The sequence below is a fragment of the Lepus europaeus genome, chromosome 19 (genome assembly GCF_033115175.1).
Source record: "Lepus europaeus isolate LE1 chromosome 19, mLepTim1.pri, whole genome shotgun sequence".
In the NCBI taxonomy this organism is placed as follows: Eukaryota; Metazoa; Chordata; class Mammalia; order Lagomorpha; family Leporidae; genus Lepus; species Lepus europaeus.
Genome location: NC_084845.1, coordinates 1,480,086 through 1,507,002, shown reverse-complemented (window position 1 = coordinate 1,507,002; position 26,917 = coordinate 1,480,086). Strand labels below are relative to the sequence as shown.

The following is a 26,917-nucleotide window of genomic DNA, read 5'->3' as shown; positions in this document are numbered from 1 at the left end:
GATTCATGAAATCTTGAAGCCTAGAGTCTCTGAGTCTGCCCCCACCCTCCCCTGGTATTCCCTGAGGATTGAATCCCTGAGTTAGCTCTCCTTCTCACCTACCTCAGCAGCCCACACATTGGTGTTTGCTGTTTCCTCCCTAACATGGGCACACTTGAGAGATAAGGTCTGGTGCCAAAGCCCAATCCCAGTCATACTCCTTTTGGTTCATGTGTTCCAGAGCAAGTTAGTGAACCCTGTGCACCTTCATTTTCATATGAATGAAATGGGGAGGTACGGTAGTATCTGTTTCGTACAGCTGTTGTGAGTGTATACACCTGAGAGCAGCGCTTGGCGACATGTGCCTGTGACTGCTGGTGTCACCAGTTCTTACTAAAGTCTGGATCATCAGCAGTATGCTTGGAATCCCTATTTTCAGCAACAATGTTGTGTAGCTTTGTGGTTACAATGGCCAGATGCCACAGATGACCAGACTTGGGTTTACGTCTTGGCTCAGCCCTTCACCGTTTCCCAGTGGCACATCACTTTATCTGCCTGAACTTGAACTTCTTCATATATAAAACAGTGTTGATCACAGTATGTACTTCGTGTGGGTGCTGTGAGGGAATACTGAGATAGAATTTTTCATGCAAGGCTGACAGAAATAGCAATATAATACTTTTCTTAGGACCTGAAAAAAGATTTGGATAAATGAAGACATTTGCTTCTTCCTGAATGAAAAACTCAATATTATAAAAATAAGGAGAGTTCAAAAGTCATGGAAGACACGTGTTCTCTTTTAATTCCATTTGTCAATTAAGTTTGAAAGGCCATTGATATGTTATTTCTTTGCAAAATTCAAGCCCATATTTAATCCAGTTTTCATAAAACACAGTGCAGTTGAATTGCTTGGCTTAGTTCCTGGGCTGTAGATATATTGTGTAAATATTAATTTTGGGTTTTCTTCCCCCCAAACAAAATTTATTTGTTTGAAAGACAGACATAGTTCTCCCATCTGCTGGTTCACTCTCCAAATGCCTGCAACAGCCTGGGCTTAGGCTAGGCCAGAACAGGGAGCCAGGAGACGTCAGGGACCCAGCTGAGCTTTCACCTGCTGCTTCTCCAGGTGTGCATTAGCAGGAAGTGGAGTCAGGAACAGAGCCAGGACGTGAACCCAGGTGCTCTGCCATGGGGTTCAGGCAGCCCATGTGGCATTCTACTGCTATACTAGATAACTGCCCTTAAATATTCATTGTTGACTTACTGTCAATAGTAAAAATTCCATGGCAGCACAGTCCAATTCATTTACTAGGGACTGCTTCGTGGACTAATGTGTCATCTGTGTGCAGGGGCCATGCTCATCTTTTCTGTGGCCCAGCTTTAATGCAGGTGCTGCTAAAGTGAAAATTGCAGGGTGGCAGATTGATTCAGCACCAGTACCTGGGAGCTAGTCCGGTAAATTCTTGTTAAGAAGTAACATTTGCACTGATACCTGAAGAGCTAGAGTTACGGAAAGTAGGAAGGTAGAGGAACAAACAGCATTTCAGGTAGAAGGAGTAGCATGTGAAAAAGTCCTGAGGGAGTGGGGAGCATTCTGACAAAGGTGAGCAGGGCCTGATCTATTCATCGTTGTCACTATTGGATCACTGAGCTCAGTGCCAGGCACTCAGCAGACATGAATCAGTGACTACTGATGAATCTGGGCTGTGATCCAGGATTTGCAGGACAAGAGATCCTGTGGGTCTTAGTGCCCCTGCCGTTTTAGAGTCCTTGTGTCCTTTGTCCCCAAAGCTGTCAATAAGTGTGGTGCAGGTGACAGACCACCTCAAACAGTTACTTCTGTAGAATTCATGAGTTCACTAAATAAATTGAGAAGTGGGTCTGGCTCCCAGTTGCCAGCTCAGTTGTCTGTCTCCTTTTTAAAGATTTATTTTATTTATTTGAAAGTCAGAGTTACACAGAGGAGAGTCAGAGAGAGGTCTTCCATTCGCTGGTTCACTCCCCAACTGGCCGCAACAGCTGGAGCTGCGCTGATCCGAATCCAGGAGCCAGGAGCTTCTTCTGGGTCTCCCATGTGGGTGCAGGGGCCCAAGGACTTGGTCCATCTTGTACTGCTTCTCCAGGCCATAGAAGAGAGATGGATTGGAAGTGGAGCAGCCGGGTCTCAAACCGGTGCCCATATGGGATGCCAGCACTGCAGGCAGTGGCTTCACCTGATATGCCACAGCGCTGGCCCCCCAGTTGTCTGTTTCTTACTCTGTCTCCTTGGTCCAGGTCTGGAGGAAGCTTTCCTCACGGAATCTGAGGTCAACAGGAGCCACATCTCATTCAGCTCTTCGTGGAAGGAAGGCTTTCTCTTTATTCAGAGTGGCCAGTGTAGGTCACCATTCACATTAGACCACAGGATGAAGGATGTCATTTGCAAGATGAGGGAGGCCTGGGCTTTTCCACTTGCCAAGGAGGCTGTGGTCACCTGGGAGTGTTTAAAATCTGTTGATGTCCTGGCTAATCTTCAGATGTTTGAATTATTCCATAGTGACAAATAGGCATTCCCAGGGCTCGCCAATTCACAGGCAGTTAAGGCTTTGTGCCTTGGAATACATAGAAAATAACTTTAGGAAATGTGTCTGCACAGTGTTTAGATTCTGTAGAATGGAGTTCAAGATTATCCCTATGTCCGTTTCCATACACAGGCTGTCCTTTGTCCCAGCCAGAGCTTATCCACCAGATGGAGCACAACCCGGAGGTATGGATGGCAATGAAAGAGCTCTCCCAGAGCTTCTGTCCTGGTAGGTACCAACAGCTGGCAAAGTGGAGAGAAGGGACCTAACAGAACAAAAGGTGACCACTTGCTTATGAATGGGTTGGGGTGGGGGTGGGGGGCGGAAATTTTCTCATTGTGGCCTCTGTGGTCCTGGAATCCATGGAAACTTTCAACCTGTGGTTCCTCTGCCTTCCACTGTATTCATTTCCATCACACTCTTCACCACTTCTGGGGAGGTATAGAAAATGTACACATTCAACCTCTTGGCTATAACTGCTTGGGCTTAAAAACTAGCTTTCAGATGAAACAACTTTGTGAATCTTAGGGTAGTTGCATGATCTTCTGCTTTTGCATATATTTTGTTGAATGAAATTTATTTGCTGTATCAGGTGAATTCCAAAATCTTGGTGGTTCATGATTTTTTTATAGAAAGCTTTTATTTAATAAATATAAATTTCATAAGTACAACTTTTGGATTATAGTGGTTCTTCCCCCCATACCCGCCTTCCCACCCCCAAACCATCCCACCTCCTACTCCCTCTCCCATCCCATTTTTCATTAAGTTTCATTTTTAATTATCTTTATATACAGAAGATCAACTCTATACTAAGTAGATTTCAACATCTTGCACCCACACAGACACACAAAGTATAAAGTACTGTTTGAAGACTAGTTTTACCATTCATTCTCATACTGCAACATGTTAAGGACAGAGGTCCTACATGGGGAGTAAGAGCACAGTGACTCCTGTTGTTGATTTAACAATTGACATCTTATTTATGACGTCAGTGATCACCCAAGGCTCTTGTCATGAGCTGCCAAGGCTGTGGAAGCCTCTTGAGTCCACAAACTGACATTATTGCCTAATTAAAGGAAGCTCCTAACATTATACACACCCAGCTGTTGGTCCTGATGGGTGCTGGTAATGGCTCACATTTCCTTCTGAAGTGTGAGCAAGTGGAGTGCTTCCAGCTACACTTCATATCCATCCCACCTTCTCCGTCCACCCATCCTCTTCATCAGTTACACACTCAAGAGCAGTGCCTTTCCATGGCTTCTTGCTCCTCCTGTTTTGGCAGACATTTGGCCATCTGTGCCCAGCATCTGGGCTGCTCAGATGGTGGTGTTTATCTGCACCAGTCATGGTCTCTACTCCTTAGAGGCTCCTTAGACTGCACATGTAGCATATGAGTTTATCTTTTAGCCCCTCAGAATCTGTCCTAGACCTGGATGCTTGACTTTAATCCCTCATCTCTTAAAATAATATGGAGAATTGAAACCTGAACATGTATATAGCTGAACATGCCTGAAAAGGAGCTTGTTCTGTTGCCCACTTCTCTCATTTCCCAAGGGTCAGTGAGAAGATGAACACATGAGAAGACTGGATGTAACCTCAGACAACTCGCAATACCAACACATCATCAACCCTACCTCCAGATATCTCCATACCCTGCCATTTTATATCTTGACTGTCTCCTCTCCACTACCTTTATTCACCCTATCTTCATACTTAGTGAGGTTAGCACCTTCTCTAGGTGATGCCAGCACTCTCCTAGCCAATCTCACACCTCTGTGCTCATGTTGAAGATAGTCAACATTCTGGTGTTGCTTGATCCTCAACCCTTAAACATTCATTTCAGTGTCTTTATATCTCCCTAGAAGAGATTTGGTCCTTGGACAAAGACCAATTTGTGCACCAGAAACTAGATTATACATTTTTAGGGAACTTGTTTCTTCACTTCATTTTTACTTCTCTATTTATTCAACATAAACATATGCTTAATTTATTTATGCTGTGCAAAGTGAAAGAAATGAACAGTCCCTGTCTGATGACTTCACACTGGGATCCACTCTGCTCTCCCTGGGTAAGCAGTCTTCTGCAGATGTGTCGTTCTCGTAAAAGACATCTGCAGTATTTGTTGGTATTTTACATTTTGAATGAGATACAAGTAATACGGTAGATTGTGCAAAAATCTTAAGAAGTCAGCTTGGTAAGTTTTTGCTTCTGTGTAAACCCATGTAACCACTGCCTGTACTTTTGCTAATTCCAGCCCCTTATTAGGTCATATGTCCCCAGTAGCCTTGGCAGTATTCTGCTAGCTCCTGTTTAGACTCCTGACTGCTCTTGAACCCCACAATGTGTTCTCTGCTGTATATGTCTACTTTTCATTGTGTCTGTGAGATTCTTGTCATGTGATTATCAACAACTGTAGTCCATTCATTCTCACTGCTTTGTAGGTGTCTCATGAAACCTGTAAGATTTATTTACTTATTTATGTGAAAGTCAAAGCAAGAGAGAAGGAAAGATATTTTTCATTTGCTGACTCACTCCCCAAATATTCACAATAGCCAGGAACTTCGTGCAGGTCTCCCACGTCAGTAGCAGAACTTGACCATCTTCCTGAGGCTTTCTAGGCACATTAGCAGGAACTTGGATTGTAAGCAGAACAGCAGGACTCACACCGGCTCTCTGATATTGTGGCAGCATCGCAAGCCTCAGGTTAACCTGCTGTACCACTATCCTGGCCCACTGTTTGACTTTTCATCCTATTCCTTTAAAAAATATTATTTTTTTAATTTATTTGATCTTCTAGTTCACTCCCATAATGCCTGCAATGTCCAGGGTCCCGAAGATAGGAACTTGGAACTCAATCCAGGTCTTCCATGTGAATTGCAGAGATCCATGTTATATGAGCTTTCATTGCTGCCTCCCAAGGTCTTCATTAGCAGGAAGATGGAATCAGGAACCAGGAATCAAATCCAGGTGTTCCCATATAGGAGTACTATAATTCTGTTTTCTGGTGGGTGGAAGCATTGACTTAGAAATATACTCTGGTACATTTACAGGCTGGGTCATGGAGTAAGCCTGTGTTTGGCTTTAATAGAAACTGCCCAACAGATAGGCAGACTGACTGCACTGTTTCATTTTCCCAGCATCTGTGTGTGAAAGCTTCCATTACTCCCACTTCCTCATCAGCACTTGGTACTGTTCTCTTTGCTCTGTGAGGCCCTGTGATGAGCTTTCTTTGCTCTGTAGTACTGCGGCTAGTCCTTGTATGGTCACTGCTTTCATCCTAACAGTGACTGGATGTTAATGATCCACAGTTTACTGAACCCTGATGCAGTGTCTGCCACTGTGCCACACACTGTCCTGGCATTTTTCTCATTTAATGCTCATGACAACCTATGAGACAGAAACTCAGAGTTCTGCATAGTGTCTCAAATAAGGAAATTGAGACTAGAAACAGCCTCACCTTAGTCTAACCTCAGCTGGTTTGGTACAGGCAGGATTTGGACTGAGGTGTTGGGACAGCAGAGCTACATTCTTTCTTCCTCTTCCTCTTCTGCCTTTTCCTCCCCCCCACCTTCTTCTCTCTTTTTTAAACGTTTTATTTATTTGAAAGGCAAAGTTACAGAAAGATCTTTTATCCACTGGTTTACTCTCCCAAATGGCTGCAACAGCCAGGGCTGGAACTCTATTTGGGTCTCCTACATTGGTACAGGGGCCCAAGCACTGTGGACATCTTCACTGCATCCCCAGGGAGCTGGGTCAGAGGTGGAGCAGCCAGGACTGGAACTGTCACCCACCTGGGAAGCTGGAGTCCATGGCAGCGGTTTAATCTGCTGCACCACAACACCGGCCCCCGGAGCTGCATTCTTAACCTCCAGCAACAGTAGCTCAAGATGCAGCACAGACTTCTCCAACCTCACTGTGATGTTTGGCTGTCTTGAACTCTCCCTGTTCTCACTGGAGTTGCCTGCTGTTCTTACTCTGCCCTTACTGAGTTTTCTGGGACTAGAGCTATGATTTTTATGCTTTTAAATCAGAATATTCCTGTGGTTTCTGTACTGTCTTTAGTGGATATCAGTTGTGCAGATTTTGATTAGTCATAAACCTTGGTTTATGATATTCTCTCATCACTGACTCATGAGCGACCATGATTAACTAACATATTAGTTTAATTATTCATTCTCCTGCATTTCTTAATGATATCACTCAGCATGAGGACATTACTCATACCATACTCGCTTAGACAGTTTGGGTTGCTATAATGAAAATACAATAATTTGAATGACTTAAACAGCAAATATTTCTCACAGTCTTGGAGGTTTGAAAGTCTAAGATCTAGGTGCTGTAAGATCTGGTGTCTGGGGAGAATTTTTTTTTAAGATTTATTTGAAAGGCAGATTGACAGAGGGGGAGAAGGAGAGAAAGAGATTAATCTTCCATCTGTTGGTTCATTTCCCAAATGGATACAACAGCCAGATCTGAGCTAGGGTGAAATCAGGAGCCAGGAACTTCCATCTGGCTCTCCAGCATGGGTGCAGGGGCCCAAGTCCTTGGGCCATCTTCTGCTGCTTTCCCAGGTGCATTAGCAGGAAGCTAGACGGAAGCAGAGTAGCTGGGACTTGATCTAGCGCCCTGAAGAAAGATGCTGATGTCACTAACAGCACCACAGTGCTGGCCCTTTGTGTCTCTTATAAGAGCACTAATCACATCATGCGGATGCCACTCTAAGACCTTATTGCTTTCCAAGGGCTCCATTGCTAAACGCCATTGTGTTGGGGTTTCCATTTACAGCATAAGCACTTTAGGGCACAGAGATGCTCAGACCATCACACCCACCTGCCTACTCTATGTGCTTCTTCCTTTTCCATGCAAAGATGTCAGAGGTGATCATTGGTTTTGGTTTTTTGGGATAGGTTTTTTATTTAAAGTGTTTTCACTTAATATTTTTCAAAAGAACAATGTTTCAAGAGTCCAAGGACTCCTACAAAATAATGCAAGCATAAGTTTCAGGGATTTCAAATCATAGTAGGTACAGAGTCACTGTTTTCATCTTCTGTTTTTTTTTTCCAAGATTTTTTTTTATTTATTTGAAAAGTAGAGTGAGAGAGAGACAGATCTTTAATCTACTGATTTTCTCCCCAATTGGCCACAATGGCCAAGGCTGGGCCAGCCTGAAACCAGGAGCCAGGAGCTTCATTTGTGTCTCCCAGGTGGCTGCAGGGGCCCAGGGACTTGGGCCATCTTCCTTTGCTTCCCCTGGCACATTAGCAGAGTGATGGATCAGAAATGGAACAGCCAGGGGCCGGCGCTGTGGTGCAGAGGGTTAATGCCCTGGCCTGAAGTACTGGCATCCCATATGGGCACCAGTTCTAGTCCTGGCTGCTCCTCTTCCAATCCAGCTCTCTGCTATGGCCTGGGAAAGCAGTGGAGGATGGCCCAAGTCCTTGGGCCCCTGTACCCACGTGGAGACCCGGAAGAAGCTCCTGGCTCCTGGCTTCAGATTGGCACAGCTCCAGTCGTTGCAGCCATCTGGGGAGTGAACCATCGGATGGAAGACCTCTCTCTCTGCCTCTCCTCTCTCTGTGTAACTCTGATTTGCAAATAAATAAATAAATCTTAAAAAAAAAGAAAAAGAAAAAGAACGGTCCTCTGGGAACTTTAAAAAAAAAAATAAATGGAACAGCCAGGTCACAAACTAGCACCCATATGGGATGCTAGCATCATAGGCAGTGGCCTTACTTGCTGTACCATGACACTGGGCCCATCCTCTGATCCCTGCTGAAATGGTAATTTCATTTATCCTATGATGCCATCACTAATAACCCCTCTGTGTGTTGTATTCCCTTCAGGTGAGAACACAAAACCTAAAGCCACAGAGCCCAACCCTTTGTTCCTGCATGAGAAAGTCTCATTCCGGGAACATCTGATAGAGGAAGCCTCAAGGGATTCCCTGTTGGTACACTCCAAGGATCAGGATGGGCCATCTGAAATTCAGGAGGGACACTTGAGACCAGGGATGGACACCCAGAGGGAGTGGCTCCCTGGGAAAAGGAGCCCGGAACATGGTTGTTTAGAGACAGCTGATGTTTGTTCAGGGATTGTACAAGAGCAAGTCTCTGCAGAAGATGCCATCTGTGATAGTGACTCTAATGGACCAGTTACAGATCCCCTGATTCATGAAGGAAGAAATCTCTATATATGCAAGGAATGTGGGAAAGTGTTTAACAAGAATTGCCTCCTGACACGGCATGAGCAGATGCACAGTGGGGTGAAACCCTACAGATGTCTAGAATGTGGGAAAACCTTTAGTAAGAGCACACATCTTCTTCAGCACCACATCATCCACACTGGGGAGAAGCCCTACAAGTGCATGGAGTGTGGCAAGGCCTTCAACCGCAGCTCACACCTTGTACGGCACCAGCGGATCCACACAGGGGAGAAACCTTACAAGTGTGGTGAATGTGGAAAGGCCTTCACCCACCGCTCTACTTTTGTCTTGCACAAGAGGAGCCACACTGGAGAAAAACCTTTTGTGTGCAAAGAGTGTGGCAAAGCCTTTCGAGATCGGCCAGGTTTTGTTAGACACTACATTATTCATACAGGAGAAAAACCCTATGAGTGCCTTGAGTGTGGGAAGGCCTTCAACCGTCGGTCATGCCTCACATGGCACCAACAGATTCACACTAGAGTGAAACCCTTTGAGTGCAACGAATGTGGGAAAGCATTTTGTGAAAGTGCAGACCTCATTCAGCACTACATCATCCACACCGGGGAGAAGCCCTACAAGTGCATGGAGTGTGGGAAGGCCTTCAACCGCAAGTCACACCTCAAGCAGCACCAGCGGATCCACACTGGGGAGAAGCCGTATGCGTGCGGTGACTGTGGAAAGGCCTTCACCCACTACTCCACTTTTGTCTTGCATAAGAGGACTCACACAGGAGAAAAACCCTATGAGTGCAAAGAATGTGGGAAAGCTTTCAATGATAGGGGCGACCTTATCCGACACTTCAGTGTCCACACTGGTGAGAAGCCCTTTGAGTGCACGGAGTGTGGGAAAGCCTTCAACCGCAGGTCGCACCTCACCAGACACCAGAAGATTCACAGTGGAGAGAAGCCCTATGAATGCATTGAGTGTGGGAAAGCTTTTTGCCGGAGTGCAAACCTTATCCGACACTCCATCATCCACACTGGCGAGAAGCCCTATGAGTGTAATGAGTGTGGGAAGGCCTTCAATCGCAGCTCATCCCTCACTCATCATCAGAGGATTCACACTGGGAGAAACCCTCCCAGCAGAACAGAGGTGGGAAGATCCTTTGCAAGTATGCAAGCTTCAGTCATCCCAGAACTCGTGTTAGGGAGTGACTTTTTGAATGTCACCACTGAGAAAAAACTGTGGTCAGAGGAAACATCCTACTCAGCCTCCAGTCATTCATACTGAAGAGAAACTCCATTAGCATCATAGATATTGGTCATTGAAAGGGTGCTGTTTGGCCCAGCCTAGAATTTGTTTCTGCCTCTCAGAATTCATCCATGAGAAGGACCCAGCGGTTATTACTGTTATGTGCTCTTAGGAAAACCTTTGGCCGAACCTGTACTCTTGGTTCACAGTACAGTGTTCTCTCAGGGATTTCTATTTATACTTTTTAAAAAAATTATTTATTCAGGAGAGAGAGCTCTCATATTTGCTGGTTTACTTCCCAGATGCCTGAAATGGCTGAGCCTGGGACAAGGCCAAAGCCAGGAACCAGGAACTCAATCAAGGTCTCCTGCATGGATGGCAAGAACCCAGCTGCTTGAAGCTGGAGGCAGGTTTTGAACCCAGGCACTCAGATATGGGTTGCGGGCATCTTAACCACTAGGCTGAATGCCCACCACTCTCAGGGATTTTTAAATGAGGAGGAAGAGACACAGAAAGGAGAAACCAATGAAAGCACAGCTTCGTTAGACATCTTTGGAAAGCCCATGGTGATTTGGAATCCTTTTTTTTTTAATGGATAGATGAGAATGTTATTTCAGAAACAAAAAGGCCTCATCTTTTTTCCCATATATATATATATATATATGTGTGTGTATATATATATATATATATATATATATATATATATATATTCACTGCCACCCAGCGTCAGTACAGTTAGACAAATGAGAGTTTGTTTAAAGAAATTTATTGGAAACATTCTTTATATTGTTTCTACCCTTGAGCAAGAGCGTAAGTCATTGAGCAGTATAGAAACTTGAGTTGTGAAATACTTTCATATATAAGGAGATAATAATGTATATATCAGTGGACACATTTCATCACACACCTAAGACTGGATTTTAAAAGTTTCTCCATTTTCTAATAAATAGGCAATTTTAAAATTTATTTGACAGAGATTGATTTCCCATCTGCTGGTTCTTTCCCCAAATGCCTGCCAAGGCTGGGGCAGGGCCATGGCCAAGGCTGGAGCCAACTACTCAAGCAGTCATTGCTGCTCTAAGCTCTGCATCAGCAGGAAGCTGAAGTCGGGAGCCAGAATTGGACATGGAGCCCAGGCATGCCAATGTTGCATGTGTATCCCTGCCAACATTTTAACTGGCCACCTGGCCCTCTGCATGTGGGATGAGGATGGTCGTGTAACTATACACAGTGTGGCCCAGATGAGTCCTCATTCTTCCCTCTGGTATTTCTCAACTTCTTTAATATACTCCCTGTATATTTTTTTCTCCCATATTCTATGACCTGCTGGCATTACTGCAGGGATGTAAGGCTTGTTCATGTTGAAAAAAAAATATGGGGGCTGGTTCAAGTCCTGGCTGCTCCACTTCTGATCCAGCTCTCTGCTGTGGCCTGGGAAAGCAGTAGAAGATGGCTCAAGTCCTTGGGCCCCTGCACCCAAGTGGGAGACCCAGAAGAAGCTCCTGGCTCCTGGCTTCAGATCGGCCCAGCTCTGGCCATTGTGGCCAATTGGGGAGTGAACCATCTGATGGAAGACCTCTCTCTGTGTAACTCTGACTTTCAAATAAATAAATCTTTTTTTTAAAAAAAGAAGATGGCCCAAATCCTTGGGTTCCTGCACCCGTGTGGGAGACCCAGAAGCAGCAGCTCTGGCTGTTGCGGCCTTTTGGGGAGAGAACCAGCAGATGGAAGACCTGTCTTTCTGGCTCTACATCTCTGTAACTCTGTCTTTCAAATAAATAAAATAAATCTTTTCTTAAAAAATTATGAATGCTTTGAAACTAAGATGACTGTGACTTAACCTCTGAGTACATGAGAATCACCTGGAAGACTTGTGTAAAAATTCCAGAGTCCATGCTTACAGATTTTCTTCTTTAAAACCCTCACTACTTCCTCCTTTCCTTTCTCTTCCTCCTTAGAGGTCGAGGGCTCCCATCTCCTGATTCCCTGCAATGGCCCTTGGGAACTCAACCCAGATCTCCCACATGAGTGACAGGGACCCAGATGTGGGATCACCACCTGCTGCCTCCTGGGACGTGCATTAGCAGGAGGCTGGAATCCGGAGCAGAGCTGCGATTCCAAACTAGGCATTCTGATATGGGATGTGGGTGTCCCAAGCAGCGTCTTAACTACTGTGCCAAGCACTTGCACCTGGAGATTCTGATTACCATTCTAATTCAGTGGTTCTGAATGGAGTTAGAAAAGTAGCCTGTGCCTCATGTCTTGCAGCTGTACTACACACTGTTGTATGTATGAGCCAGTGCACACATTTTGAGAAACCCTGCTTGAGGCTGTGAGCTCTTGGAGGAATATGTCTGAAAGTTCATCAAGATGCCATAGTCAAGAACTGAAATCATTGAACTGACTTCTGTAAGATCCTTAAGTAAATTGTGAGTTATTAAATGGATGAAAGCACAGCAATTAAATTTGCTGCTTTCCTGCAGCTTGATGGATTAATTTGCCAGGTGGGGGAAAAAATCCTTGAGTTGAAGTTGCAGGTCCCAGCCTTCCTGTGTTTTGGGGTTGTTATTTCCTTATGTAGCAAAGGGGAGGGTTTCGTTGGTATCAGCATTTGGCAGGAATAGAAAGACAGGGATCGAGGCCTTGAGTTCTGGTTGAGACAGATACTGACTGCAGTCGGAAAAACCAGAGTGAGGGATGTTTACCTCTAGAACACATCACTGTTAACTTTGCCGTGTGTGTTGTGGTATTCATAGAAGCAGGTTACTTCATAATAATAGTACAAAAACAGGCTTCTCCTTCAAAAAGAAAATACTTGGGTGGCAGTGGTATGTCAGACAAAGCAGTAAATACAGAGTTGAACTGATAATTTAATAACCAGGCAAGCCTAATACATGGTGATAAAGGACACAGTAATGGCCACATTTGTGCAGGGAAGACGAATTTATGCCTGAAAAGCTACCGGCCGTGTTCCTTCTCTTTGCATAACCAATGATTACATAGGAGGCACATTTAGGTGGTATTCCACATTTGTTTGCTTAATCTCACTGACTTGTACATGTATGAGAAAGAGAAGCAATTGCAATAAGTAAATACTAATGCACCCACCCCTGCCCCAAACTTAAAAAAAAGGGAACAAAATCTTAGCTTGTCTTGCTAGAAAGTAAATTCCATCCTGTACTTTAGAGGAGATCATTATTTATAACTTTACTCATTTTCTTACTTCTACCTCATAGTTTTTTCTTTTGTTTTTAAACATTTTTTAAAGATTTATTTATTTTAGTTGAAAGTCACAGTTACACACAGAGAGAAGGAGAGACAGACAGAGGGAGGGAGGAAGAGGTCTTCCATCTGCTGGTTCACTCCCCAGATGGCCACAAGGGCCAGAGCTGCGCTGATCCAAAGCCAGGAGCCAGGAGCTTCTTCTGGGTCTCCCACATGGGTGCAGGGGCCCAAGGACTTGAGCCATCTTCTACTGCTTTCCCAGGCCACAGCAGAGAGCTGGATTGGAAGTGGAGCAGCTGGGTCTTGAACTGGCACAAATGAGATGCCGGCACTGCAGGAGGCGGCCCCTACCCCATAGTTTGATATTTTAACTGTGTACCACTAATAGTAACTTAGATTTTTTGGATTTTGAAATCTATATGAGTGGAATAATGTAGGGATGCTTTGTGTGTGTATATATGTGTATGTGTGTGTGTGTATGTGTGCACATGTGTGTGTGTGTTGCCTGGATATACAAGGGCATTTAAAAAGTGGGAAGGAATTTAAAAAGCTTAGTGTGGTGCAAACATTTTTGAAACCCATGCATAATTTAAAATTATTACACCTTGAGAAAAACCGGTAAAAGTAAAGTGCCTAGTCCAAATCCATACTTTTAAAAATAAGGGCAGGTCTCTTCAAATTTTGCAAAGACAAGATTCTCCAATTTTTATTATCTGCCTCATTTATATAGATGGGTTATTTAGTATTTTGTGACTTGATTTTCAAGCACATCTGAAAATTTTCAACTGTCTTCTGTTACTGATCATTATCCAGATTGTATCTTTGCTTCATTTTAGTTAGAGATTATTTATGATCCAACAGTGTTGGTTTTGTTCCTGTTCAGTATGTGCTAAAAGCAAACATCCTCCAACTGACATCTGCCATTATGTATCTGTCAAGCCAAATTAATCAGTTATGATGTGTGACTCCCAATACAGCTTTACCAATGCTTAGCCCATCTTAAAAATCAATTGCTCAGCTAGTATTATATTTCTTGGTTTGTTTACATATTTATTATTATACTAAAATTGTTTTAAGTAAGTTGAATTGATGTTAAAATTCATTTAAGTAGGCTTTTCTGCTGATGTTTTCTTCTGATTTTTTAGATAAAAATACACATTTTATGTATTTGTATATGATAATTACAAGGTGTACATTTTGTACATGTATCTTTGACCCACTCACTATTTTTAATACTGGGGCTGGCGCTGTGGCACAGTGGGTTAATGCCCTGGCCTGAAGTGCCGGCCTCCCATATGGGCACCGGTTCTAGTCCTGATTGCTCCTCTTCCAATCCAGCTCTCTGTTATGGCCTGGGAAAGCAGTAGAACATGGCACAAGTCCTTGGGCCCCTGCATCCACGTGGGAGACCTGAAGGAAGCTCCTGGCTCCTGGCTTTGGATCAGCGCAGCTCCAGCCACTGCCACCAATTGGGGAGTGAACCATCAGATAGAAGACCTCTCTCTCTCTCTGCTTCTTCTCTCTGTGTAACTCTCTGACTTTCGAATAAAGAAATTAAATTTTTTTTTTAAAAAAAGTAATCATAGTTCTCAAGAAAGTAAAATACAAGATTAAAATTTTTTTAAAAAAAGATTATTTATTTGAAAGTCAGAGTTACATAGAGTAGAGCCAGAGAGAGCAAGAGAGAGCAGTCTTCCATCTGCTGGTTCACTCCCCAGTTGGCCGCAATAGCCGGAGCTACACTGATCTGAAGACAGGAGCTTCCTCCAGGTCTCCCACACGGTTGCGGGGGCCCAAGGACCCACTCACCGTTGCATGTGAGTGGAGACAATTTATTTTGTGCTGTTTAAGAAGCTGAAAAAGTAGAGTAGTAAAAATGTGTATATTGATGTAAAACTTTTTTTTTAAGATTTATTTATTTGAAAGAGTTATAGAGAGGCAGAGAAAGAGAGAGAGAGAGAGAGAGAGATCTTCCATCCACTGGTTCACTTCCCAGGTGTCTGCAACAGCCAGAGCTGTGCTGATCTGAGCCAGGAGCCTCCTCCAGGCCTCTCACACAGGTGCTAGGGGCCCTAGGACTTAGGCCATCTTCCACTGCTTTCTCAGGCTATAGCAGAGAGCTTGACTGGAAGTGGAGCTGCTGGGACTCAAACTGGCGCCCATGTAGGATGCGGGCACCACAGGCGGTGGCTTTACCTGCTGTGTGTTTGCAGACTGGTTTGGTGATCCATTGGGTGTTAGAATTTTTTCTGATAGCTTTACAAGATCAATCAATAAGGATAACCTCAAAGAGTTTGTATTGGAACCTTCACCAATCCAGTAAGAATTTGGGTCCCTCCTAACACAATGATTGCCTCCAGCTCAGGCTTCTGCAACATCTTGAAGGCTCCTAGCCGATGAACTGGTTAATATGATGGACAGACTTGCTAATGGTCACACCATTAGGAACTCTGAGGTCATCGTGGTTCACACAAATCCTACATATGCTATGACCTTGCTTTGCCTTGTATCCCTGTCTCTGTGCTTTGTCAGGCCTGGTGGGGGTAGGGAGTCCTGTGGAGTGCAAGATCTGGTAGTATTGCCAACACTGTACCATACAAGAAAATGTTACACTGGACTGCTGCTTTCTCCATTCCTCCTGGATGCACTGGTATACATTCATTCCTCCTTGATGACGGCTTCAGATGGAATGAGCCAATACTATTTATTGAGCAGTATGTGATGGGTACTTTTAATATAAATTCCATCATGGGCGTGGTAGTATTCCCCAGGCTAGTCCTGGCACAACCATTGTTCTCAGACTCGGGTGAGCAACACAGTCCTCTGGAGGTTTTGTTATAGCAAGATTGCTAAGATCCACTCTATAAGTTTTTTGGGTTGAGTAAGGCCAAAGAACCTGCATTTCCAGTAAATTCTTGTATCATGCAAATGACACTGGTCTGGTTGGAGGGGCTGGCAGTGTGGTGCAGTGGGCTAAATCCCAGCCTGCAGCACCAGCATCCCATATGGGCACCAGTTAGAGTCCCGGCTGCTCCACTTCCAATCCAGCTCTCTGCTGATGTGCCTGGGAGGCCAGTGGAGCATGGCCCAAGTCCTTGGGCCCCTGCGTGCATGTGGGAGATCTGGTAGAAGCTCCTGGCACCTGACTTCGGATCGTTGCAGCCATTTGGGGAGTGAACCAGCAGATGGAAGACTTCTCTCTCTCTCTGTGTCTATCTCTCTCTGTAACTCTGTCAAATAAAATAAATCGAAAAAAAGAAAAATGAATGCTGGTTGGACTTCCAGCTTCTCCACTTCTGATATAGCTCCCTGCTTATGCACCTGAGAATGCAGAAGATGACCCCAAGTATTTGGGCTCCTGTCACCCATCTGAGAGACCCAAATGGAATTCCAGTTTCCTGAATTTGGCCTGGACCAGCCCAGGCTGTTGGGAACCTTCAGGGAGCGAGCCAGCAGATGATGATCTATCTCTTCTTCTCTCTCTGATGCTCCAACTTTCAAATAAAACTTTAAACAAACAATAAAAAAAAATTGTCAGCCCTCAGCATTAAGCTCATTTCGCAGCATGCTTTTTGTCTATTAATAGTTTTCTCTTCCTCAGTCTATACCATCCTCAAATTCTTTCCTCCATTGGTGACAATAAACTAGGTCTCCTAGTCCCCAACAGCTTAAAAATGGCGACAAAGACTAGTACCAGTTCAGGCCAAAGCCAGGAGCCTGAAACTCCATCCAGTTCTCCCAGTGGATGGCAGGGGTCCAAGCACTCCGGCTGTCTTCCACTATCTTCCCTGGCACGCTAGGAGGGCGCTGGATCAGAAGCAGAGCAGCTGGGACTTGAACCAACACTGTGATATGGGATGGTGGCAGCCTAACCTGTTGCACCACAATACTGGCTTGTATACATAAAAATATGAGTGATCAAGTGTGCTTTCACGAAAAAATTTTAGCCATTACCTATGTTGCTACTTGCTGAATCAGGGAGTGATTGCATCTTGTTTTAGAAAATATCAGTAACTGCAAACAGGGGTCTGATTTATCATGGTATAGCACTGCGTGAGAGCCTTTTGGTAATGGTGAATGCTAATGACCTACAGACATTTAGCACTGTGTCCCAGGTCCTGTGCTAGGCACTTTCCCCCTAATTTTCCATGAGTTAGGCTGCACTATTTTTCCACTTATTTTACAGTTTTGGTTTGTTCATGACTTTTCAAGTTCTCAAACTCGAGTTAGGGCCTCACCTCCCAAGGGATGCTATGTCAGAGGGTAAGCTGAGTCGGGGAACTTGAAATTTTTAATATGTAAGTTCGCAGTGATGGTGATGCTGCCAAACCAGGAACCAGATTTGGAATCCACGCCGTACAAGATTATGTTACTATAAAGTCCTTGCGAGCACGGTACAGGCGTTGTTCAACTTTGAGTCCCCAGAGGTGAGAGAAGAGAAATGGCCTCCCCGGGCCTCAGACACAGGAGGATTAGGTCATCTGCTGAAAATTCCTGCGGCGTGGCCTCGTCCCGCGTGGCCCTGGAAACCTCAGAGAGCCCCTTTAGGAGGAACTTTGGAGTCCGCAAACGTCAAGATGCTCCTGCATCCTAATATTCTCTCCCTGCCTTCGCCCCGCGCCTCTTGGAGGTTGTCCCAAAGAATCAAAGCTAAGTGTCCAGGGCCTGGCTGGTTTCAGCGAACCACCCACAGCACGCAAAGGTCTCCGCTGGGCCCCTCGGCACCGGCACGGGGGTCAAAGGACCGCGCAGAAAACGCGCATTTCCGGCTGCCTGCCGGGCAGAGGCGGGACTTCCGCCGTCGCCGCGGTGACGTCGTTTGCCTGTGCCTGGTCTGTCCACACCGGCGGAGAAGGCTAGGCCGAGAGAGCCGAGCGGAGACGGGCAGTAGGAAGGCTGGGGTCTTCGCCCGCGACACGCACTGTGGCACGGGCGTCCTCGCGCGAGGGGCCGCCGGGGCAGCGCTTGCCGCGGCCTCCGCACCTGTCCCCGGCGCGGCACCCTGGCCTTGTGTGCGTGTTGACGCGGCGGAGGCTGAGGCTCGGAGCAGCCCCTCCGTGGACTCATGAGGCTTCGCCCGAGCCCTCCAGGCCCACCCCGCTCGCCCGCTTCCCGCGGATCGGTTCTGCGCGCGGCGGTGCCTGAGGTGATGGACCCGGCTGAGGTGAGTGGAGGGTCCTTCAAGACCTCCGCCACCCGGACACGGCGGTTGGTGAGTCCTGGGGTGCCCCGCCTGCGTTGCTCTTTCCTCTGGAGTGTAGACCCGCGCCGGCGGGTGAGTGGAGATTCCCATTTCCAGGGCGAGTGCGATGAGGTGTGGAAGGGTTTCCCAGGCATAGGAGTACTTGTACCCACGCCTGGAGATGAGAACGCCTTAGGAGAGCTCAGGGAACAGCAGGTCTCTGTTCTGAACGGGGAGACGGGAAGCAGAGGGCCCGGGCTCGGGCTCGTGCTGGCGGCTTGAGCAGTCGAGGGAGCCGGGTTTGGACGGTTTGGACGGTTTGAACGGTTGGCACCGACGAGGGAGGTGCTCTGACGCAGCTCTTGCCAGGCTTCTTGCTGGCTGCAGAGTGAAGAGGTGGAGAGGTCTGGTGGTGGGCTGAGACCCGGATGGAGTCCGCTGCGTAGTCCGAGGGAGTGTTGATGGCAGGTGGACAGGGGGGCCGTGGAAGTTAGGGCACCAGTATGGGCTTTTGTATATGTTCTGTTAGCAGGGCTCACCAGATTTTCTGATGAGCTGTAGTGATATCCTGGGATTCTTTACCTGTTCTTTTCTCTGTATATGAGTCTGGGGCTGGGGCTGCAGGGTGGTCATTTATAGCATAATGTCCTGAATGCAGGCTAGAAATTATATGAATTTCTCACTATGGACAGCCAATAGAATGCGGACCGGTAGGTATAGTGAGCCCAGGGACAGGCATGTGCATGTGCCAGTGCTTGGAGCTAAGATTGAGTTGGCAGTGCTCAGGGAACCACAGGCCTTAATTGTATCTATTGAGAACATAGGACTTGGGTCGGATTCAAGCAGGAATGCTGGGCTGAAGACCTGGGCCTCTGCTTGGAGTGGAGAAAGCCGCGAAAGACTCAGAGTAGAAGGAGGAAATGATCTGTCTCAGATCTTAATAAGCTCCCTCAAGGGGCCAGTACTGTGGTGTAGCAGGTAAAGCCGCCGCCTGCAGTGCCAGCACCCATTTGGGTGCTGGTTGGAGTCCCGGCTGCTCCACTTCCGATCCAGCTCTCTGCTATGGTCTAGGAAAGCAAGAAGATGGCCCAAGTGCTTGGGCCCCGGCACCCACGTGGGAGACTCAAGAGACTCCTGGCTCCTGGCTTCAGATTGGCGCAGCTCCTGCTGTTGCAGCCATTTGGAGAGTGAGTGAACCAGCAGATGGAAGGCCTCTCTCTCTCTCTCTCTCTCTCTCTCTCTCTCTCTCTTTCTCTGCCTCTCTGTAACTCTGCCTTTCAAATAAATAGATACTTTTTTTTTTTTTTTAAAGCTTCCTCTGTCTTTCAGGGAAACAAACAGACTGTGAGCATGAGGTGGGATTGTTGATGTTATCTTGCCCAGGTGTATGACTGTGAAGGTGAAAGAAATTGGGGAATCTTTTTTAGTAGGTACCTGGGTTTTCTAGTGAAAGAAAAGAAAGAGTCATGGATGACCCCAGGAAGTGGAGAAATTGATGGCATGAGTAATTTTTAGTGGTTCTAACAGGAGTTAGGTTTGGCCATGTTTAGTTTGAGACATCCCAAGAACTCTCGAGTTGAGGCCTCTATTTGAACACTAGATTTAAGTCCTGGGGAGGGGTTTTGTTGGAGAAGTACAAAAGAGACAGCCAGTATATGTAGTGGGGTTGGGCTGTGGGATCTTCAAGTCATGGTGGCAGTACCATTAGTGAACTGGAAAGGGGAAACTGAGGACCGAGTGCTGGGCCTGTTGTGGAGGCACATGGGTGGCAGTGCTGCATGTTACAGAGACAGAGAGCACTTCCTGGAAACTGCAGAGTGACATGGGGGATGCCGTGGGGGTGCGTGTGGTGTAGCCAGAAGATTGTCAGTGGCGATGGGGAGCCCACATAGAGGCAGATGTGCTCCACAGAGTGATGTACATATGTACACGTAGGGAGAGCGTGAACTGTCAGCCGTCTGGCCCTGGTATTGCTGGCCTGCCGGAGAAGGCTGAGCTAAAGTGTGGTCAGATTTGGGAGGCGTAATCTGAACAACACTTAGGAAAACTGGTTGGCACGAGAGCGTCTGAACCCTTCATACCAGACCCAGAGTTTGGCAGCATCCAACCTGCCTGGTTTCACCTTGTGTGAGAGGAGAGAGAGTCGCTCGTGGGAGCAAGGTCCGGCATCTCTTCTGAGTTAGGCTGGAGACGAGGGATACCGCAGGCCGTGGATATGTAAGTGCATAGAGCGGGCGTGAGGGGTGTTCTGGGAAGACGCTGCCTCTGTGCTCAATTGTCCCCTTCGTGCCAGGGCTGTGTGACCTTTGAGGATGTGTTTGTGTACTTCTCCCCGGAGGAGTGGGAACTCCTTGAGGAGACGCAGAGGTTCCTGTACCGTGATGTGATGCTGGAGAACTTTGCACTTGTGGCCACAGTGGGTAAGTCCCTGCTTTTATCTATTGCTACGTGGCAAATTATTCTCACATCCCACCCCCAATTTAGTGGCTTAAAACAGCAAGTACATTACTTCTGTTTCAGTGCTCCAGGAATCTGGTCACAGCTGATGTGGGTGCTTTAGGCTTAGCATCTCTTAGGAGGTTTCAGTCAAGCTGCCAACTGGAGGTGTCTCATTTGAAGGTGCATCTTGGGAACAGTCCATTTACCAGCTCATTCATGTGGGTCTCTGCAAGGATTTAGTTCTTTGTGGCTTGCTGAACATGAGTTAGTTTCTCGCTGGCTGTTGGCCAGAGGCCTCCCTCTTGTCATGTTGGCCTTTCCATAATGTACCTCGTAACACGAAAGCTGACTTCTTTTTGAGCAAGCGGACAAGAGAGTGCCCACGACCAAATCCAGAATTGTAATCTAATCTCACAAGTGACAGTCCATCATGTTTACCATATTCAGTTCTTTAGAAATGAGTGAGTTGGGGACGGTGCTGTGGTACAGTGGGTTAAGCTGCTGCCTGCAGCACCAGCATCCCGTATGGGTGCCAGTTGGAATCCTGGCTGCTCCACTTCCAATCCAGCTCCTTGCTAATGCATCTGGGAAAGCAGCAGAAGTTGGCTTAAATACTGGGGCCCCTGCCCCATGTGAGAGACCCAGAAGAAGCTCCTGGCTTTGGCCTGGCCCAGCCCCAGATGTTCTGGCCATTTAGGGAGTTAACCCATGGATGGAAGCCCCACCCCCCCAACTCTGTCTTTCAAATAAATAAAATAGATATAAAAAAAAGAGCCAGTCCAGCTTATAATCAAGGCAAATCACACAAGGGCAAGAGTAACAGAAGGCAGTGATCACTGGGGGCCATTGTGGAGGCTGGCTTCCACAGTCCTTCACTCCCACACTCCTGTTCTTGGTAGTCTGATTCTCCCCAAGACGCTCATTCTGTGCAGCTAGATGACTGATTCTTCTTGCTCCCAGCCTAGGTTCACAGAGTAGATGGAATGGGTCCAGTCAGGGCCGGGCCATGTGCAGTGGCCCCTTCCTCTCTGAATAGTCCCACCATCTGCTGCCCCAGATTTAGGGGTTGTTCAGTGTGCTTGGCAGATTTGTACAGCTTGGGCACTCATTGGTTGTTACTCTCCTGGCACCTCTCTGTCCTAGGTTCTATCCTCCATTCTTCAGCTGATGTTTCCTGAGGCCTTATTGGGTCAGGAATTATAGGTATTGATATTGTCACTGCTAATGGTAGTTATAGGGCTGATCTTGGTTTTTGTTTATTTTTAACATTTTGGTTCTTCTCTGGGGGGTGGGTCTGCCAGCACCGCTTACCTGCCCTTTGTTTTCTTTACATCTTTCATCCTTTGATTCCAATATATTTGCCCAAGTGGAGAGACAGGAAGCTGTGGGTATGTATAGGACAAGTGCCACTTTAGCCACCGTTTGAGAGACCTGGAGAAGACTCAGAAATGCTGAACAGGAGCTAGGGGAGGGTATTATGTTAGGGATGGGTTCAAATTAAATCTTCAAACTGTTCTATATTCACCAGTGTGTTATTGCCAAGGCCTATAGTGATACTTCATTTCTTTTCCTTCACCATTCTTGGCACTAGGCCTACTTGTCACTTCTCTCTTATCTTCCACCCATTGGCTGTTCCCTCAATTCTCTGCCTCCATGTCCCACTCATGTTCCTCTGCTCCCCTTGTAATTCTCTACAACACTGGCCTACTTTCATGTGTCATGAGGTGTGTCCATTTAGTAGTCCTTGGGAGACAGCTACTTAGTTGGATTCAGATTTTGCAGGAGCTGGACATACTCTTCTGCACAGAGCTTAATGCAAAGCCTTCCTGAACTCTTTTGCAGATGAGTAAATAAAGAGCCCTCGCCTCTGCTCCCTATCCTGTATACCATCACTAGGACCTCACCTGTTGTTAAGGTTCTTCCACTCTGTGACTTTTCAGGGCCCAGTACCAACAATCTGCCCTTCCTTAGACTGATTCTGGCTCCCTCATCCTTGTAACAAGCCAATAGACTATTTCATTGAAATATCACACACGTGGTGGCTACTGCTTCCCATCAAAGTCAACATGCACTTCACCATCATCTCTTTGTTTCCAGATTGTTGGTGTGGAGCAGACAATGAGGAAGCATCTTCTGAGGAGAACTGTGTAGAAGGAGCGTCACAGGTAACAACTCCTGAGTCAGGTCCGTTGATCCAGAAAGCCCCACCATGTGAGATGTGTTCCCCACTCTTGAAAGACGTTTCCCATCTGGCTGAACGCCAGGAACTACATCCTTTCCACAAATTATACACATATGAACCATATGGGAGAGGATTCTCATTCAGTGCAATGTTTTACCAGCAGCAGAAGCAAGATAATATGGACACTTCCTTCCAAGGGGATGGTGGAGGGGCCTCATTTGTGAAGGACCGTGCAGTTGAGACATTAATGAGACCTCTTAGATGTAGGGAGGAAGAGATGGACTTGCCAGATAGCTCTGGCTTCTTCCAAAACAAGACCAGTCCATGCAGAAGGACTGAGTGTGTGGAGTCATTCCCACATAGCTCCAGTCTCAGGCAACACCGGGGAGACCATCATGGACAGATGCTTCTCAGTTGCAATAATGATGGAAAAGCCTTCCTGAATACCTGTACAGCCTTAGACAACCAGATGACTCATACTGGGGTGAGACCCTTTAGATGCCTCTCATGTGGAAATGTGTTCAAGGAGAAATCAGCTCTCATTAATCACAGAAAAATTCACAGTGGAGAAACATCTCATGTGTGTAAGGAGTGTGGAAAGGCCTTCATTCACCTGTCTCACCTAAGAATGCACCAGAAACTTCACATTGGAAAAAGACATTACACATGCAGTGAGTGTGGGAAAGCCTTCAGTCGCAAAGACACGCTTGTTCAGCACCAGAGAGTTCACACTGGGGAAAGATCTTATGACTGCAGTGCATGTGGAAAAGCCTACAGCCGAAGCTCCCACCTTGTTCAGCACCAGAGAATTCACACTGGAGAAAGACCCTATAAGTGCAGTGAGTGTGGGAAAGCCTTCAGCCGTAAAGACACACTTGTTCAGCACCAGAGATTTCACACTGGAGAAAGGCCTTATGAGTGCAGTGAATGTGGAAAATTCTTTAGCCAAAGCTCCCACCTTATTGAGCACTGGAGAATTCATACTGGGGCAAGGCCTTATGAATGCATTGAATGTGGGAAATTCTTCAGCCATAATTCTAGCCTTATTAAACATCGGCGAGTCCACACAGGAGCAAGGTCTTATGTGTGCAGCAAGTGTGGGAAAGCCTTCAGCTGTAAAGACACACTTGTTCAGCACCAGATAATTCACACTGGAGCACGGCCTTATGAGTGCAGTGAATGTGGCAAGGCGTTCAGCCGTAAAGACACACTTGTGCAACACCAGAAAATCCACACTGGAGAAAGGCCGTATGAATGTGGTGAATGTGGAAAATTCTTTAGCCATAGCTCCAACCTTATTGTGCACCAGAGAATTCACACTGGAGCAAAGCCTTATGAGTGCAGTGAATGCGGGAAATGCTTTAGCCACAACTCCAGCCTCATTCTACACCAGAGAGTTCACACTGGAGCAAGGCCTTACGTGTGCAATGAATGTGGAAAAGCCTATATAAGTAGCTCCCACCTTGTTCAGCATAAGAAGGTTCACACTGGAGCAAGACCTTATGAGTGCAGTGAATGTGGAAAATTCTTTAGCCGCAACTCCAGCCTCATTCTACACCAGAGGGTCCACACGGGAGAAAAGCCTTATGTGTGCAATGAATGTGGGAAGGCCTATAGTAGAAGCTCCCATCTTGTTCGTCACCAGAAAGTTCATACTGGAGAAAGGCCTCTTGAGTGCAATAATTTTGGTGACCCTTTAGCTGCATCTGGTAAACTTGTATAGTACCAGACAATTCATACTAGAGAAAAAGGTTTATAAATAAAGAAAATGTGTTATATCCTTGCTCAACCTAACAGGGACTCACACCAGAGAAAAGCTCTAAGAGTAACCTTGATGACAGGACCACCATTCAGCTGATGAACCTTGTACATTCATACATCTATCCTGGAGAGATTCCTAATAAGCACCACGTATGTGGGAAGTTTTCCTAAGGTGCATTGGGCTGTCTAAATGTCCAGGGCTCTTGACAGAGTTATACCACTGCCAGTGGCTGTGGCAGAAGCCATCTTATTACTACCAGCCTTTGTGTCAGTCATTCCATTTTGCTCAGGGAAGGCAGATCTCTGTGCTCTGTTATTCCTTTCAGGGAGTCATGAGTGTTCTGATCCCATTGAAGGTCCTACTTTATCCCTCGTGATTAGGTTCTGAGTGGATATGATCCAGCTCTGGCTGAAAGTTCTAGATGAGGTTTCCTTTTTTCATGGACAGTGCTGACTGTAAACATGAAAGCTGTGAATTGTTTATCCTACTGCCAAATAACTCAGTTTTAGAACTGTCTATCCCATGCTGCTGTGTAGTGCAGCATTTACTTGTGAGGATTTTGTTAACTGTGTGAGGTGAGTTGAGAGAAGAGATGGGTCTGTCAACAGGAGGGAGGAACATACTTTGTGGGCACAACCTTTGTTGTGTCTCAAAGGGGACCACAGTATTAGAGAACAGTTACGTGGCCTGGATGTGACATTTTCCTGTGAGCTCAGTGTTTATTCTAGAGGGCATAGAAGGAAATTTTCCATTGCTTCTAAAAATGATGTGAGTTGGGTCCTTTGACTGTTACATATGTCTCAGCACTGTTAAGGGATTGCTATCTCCCAGGCTTGCATGCAAACCACTTCCTGATATTCAGGATTCTATAGGCAAGTGCTGTTGACTGTAAGGCCTACAGGGCAAGGTGGGAATTATAGTTCGTATAGAAACACTGAGTTAATGGAGCAGGGATCACTGTGACATATGAGATATGTACATTCTAAAAGAGAATCCAGATGTTCTTACAATATGGCTATGTGAGATGAGAATGTACAGAAATTCTCAAGACCTCCAGATATCTGGAGTGGCCAAGGCCACTATTAGAGTGAATAATCTAAAGTGTGGTGGGCTTCTCTGCTTCCCTGGGCTATTGACTTCGTGGCCATCACTGCCTAGGTAGGCACGCAAGCTCTGACAGGAGAGATCCAGGTATGGGGCTTCTCCGACCCTGCCAGCATTCCTGGTGACTGAAGTGGACATGGGCTCCATTGTTCTCTACTGCTTGCTGACTTTGAGGCAGGGCTCATTCTAAATTGTGGGGAGAGAGATATAGTAGAGCCAAAATAGTTGGAAGATCTGATTCTCCGAGAGGAATGGTAGATAAGGATTTTGATGAGGAATATTTAATTCTTAATGATTGAGGTATGGTTAACACACAATCAAATGCAAATATGTGAGTGTAAAATGTGCTCTCTGTTTTATCGTATGAAGCCACTATAGTCAAGATAATGATGAAAGTATCCAACACAATAAAAAGATTCCTTGAGTCCCTTAATAATTTGTACCTCCCAATTCTTTCTAGCCCTCTTTCAATTCACAAACAGCAGCAAGCATTTTCTAGAATTTTATAAGTAAAATCATACAATATACTTTTTTGTAGGTGAGATTTCTAGCTTTTTCCACTAACCAAAACTGTTTTGAGATTAACCCATCTTGTTGCATGATTCAAGTTTATTCATTTGCATTACTTAGTATTTCATTGCATATTAATTTTTCATTAATTTTAAAAATTGATTTCATTGCATATACAATTTTTCTTGTTTTGCTTTTATGCATTCAGTTAATGGCTATTTGAGTTGTTTCCAGTTTTTGACTGTTAAAATAAGGCTGCTGTGAAGTACCCTATTAAGAATATGTTTTGTCTTGTGAAGGAAAATGCCAGTGACTATACCAGTTTGCATTACACCCAGCAATGAATGAGTTTCTGTTGTTCCAAGTTCTTTTCAACATTTGACATTGTTAGTGTTTTTGGATTTATGTGAAGTGTTAAGTCGTTGTTGCTTACTTTTTAGTTCCCTAATGACAGACCGTGAACATCTTTTTATATTCTTTCAACAGTGTCTCATAGAGCAGAAGTTTTAAGTTTAATCAAGTTCAGTGAACCTAATTGTTCTTTCATGGATTATATTTTGGTGTTGTATTTAAAAAGTTA

At 45.7% G+C, this 26,917-nt stretch overlaps 2 protein-coding genes across 9 annotated transcripts in view; both read left to right on the top strand.

Moving 5' to 3' along the window:
* The window catches only part of LOC133748646 (uncharacterized), a 42,602-nt gene extending 29,307 nt beyond the window's left edge, over positions 1-13,295 (top strand). The window contains exons 10-12 of the mRNA XM_062177577.1: positions 2,673-2,768; positions 5,338-5,544; positions 8,384-13,295. Coding sequence (XP_062033561.1) covers positions 2,673-2,768; positions 5,338-5,544; positions 8,384-9,972 — 1,892 coding nt within the window. The 3' untranslated portion in view covers positions 9,973-13,295. The remainder of the gene's footprint in view (positions 1-2,672; positions 2,769-5,337; positions 5,545-8,383) is intronic.
* Positions 13,296-18,167: 4,872 nt separating this feature from the next.
* The window catches only part of LOC133748807 (zinc finger protein 304-like), a 33,106-nt gene continuing 24,356 nt past the window's right edge, over positions 18,168-26,917 (top strand). Inside the window, exons 1-3 of one of the 8 annotated variants that reach the window (XM_062177790.1) lie at positions 18,168-18,370; positions 20,634-20,760; positions 22,877-26,432. In XM_062177790.1, coding sequence (XP_062033774.1) covers positions 18,224-18,370; positions 20,634-20,760; positions 22,877-24,684 — 2,082 coding nt within the window. In that variant the 5' untranslated portion in view covers positions 18,168-18,223 and the 3' untranslated portion in view covers positions 24,685-26,432. Of the gene's footprint in view, positions 20,761-22,876; positions 26,433-26,917 lie in introns of those variants that run through there. The other 7 variants (XM_062177791.1, XM_062177792.1, XM_062177795.1 and 4 more) reach the window with 7 other exon arrangements.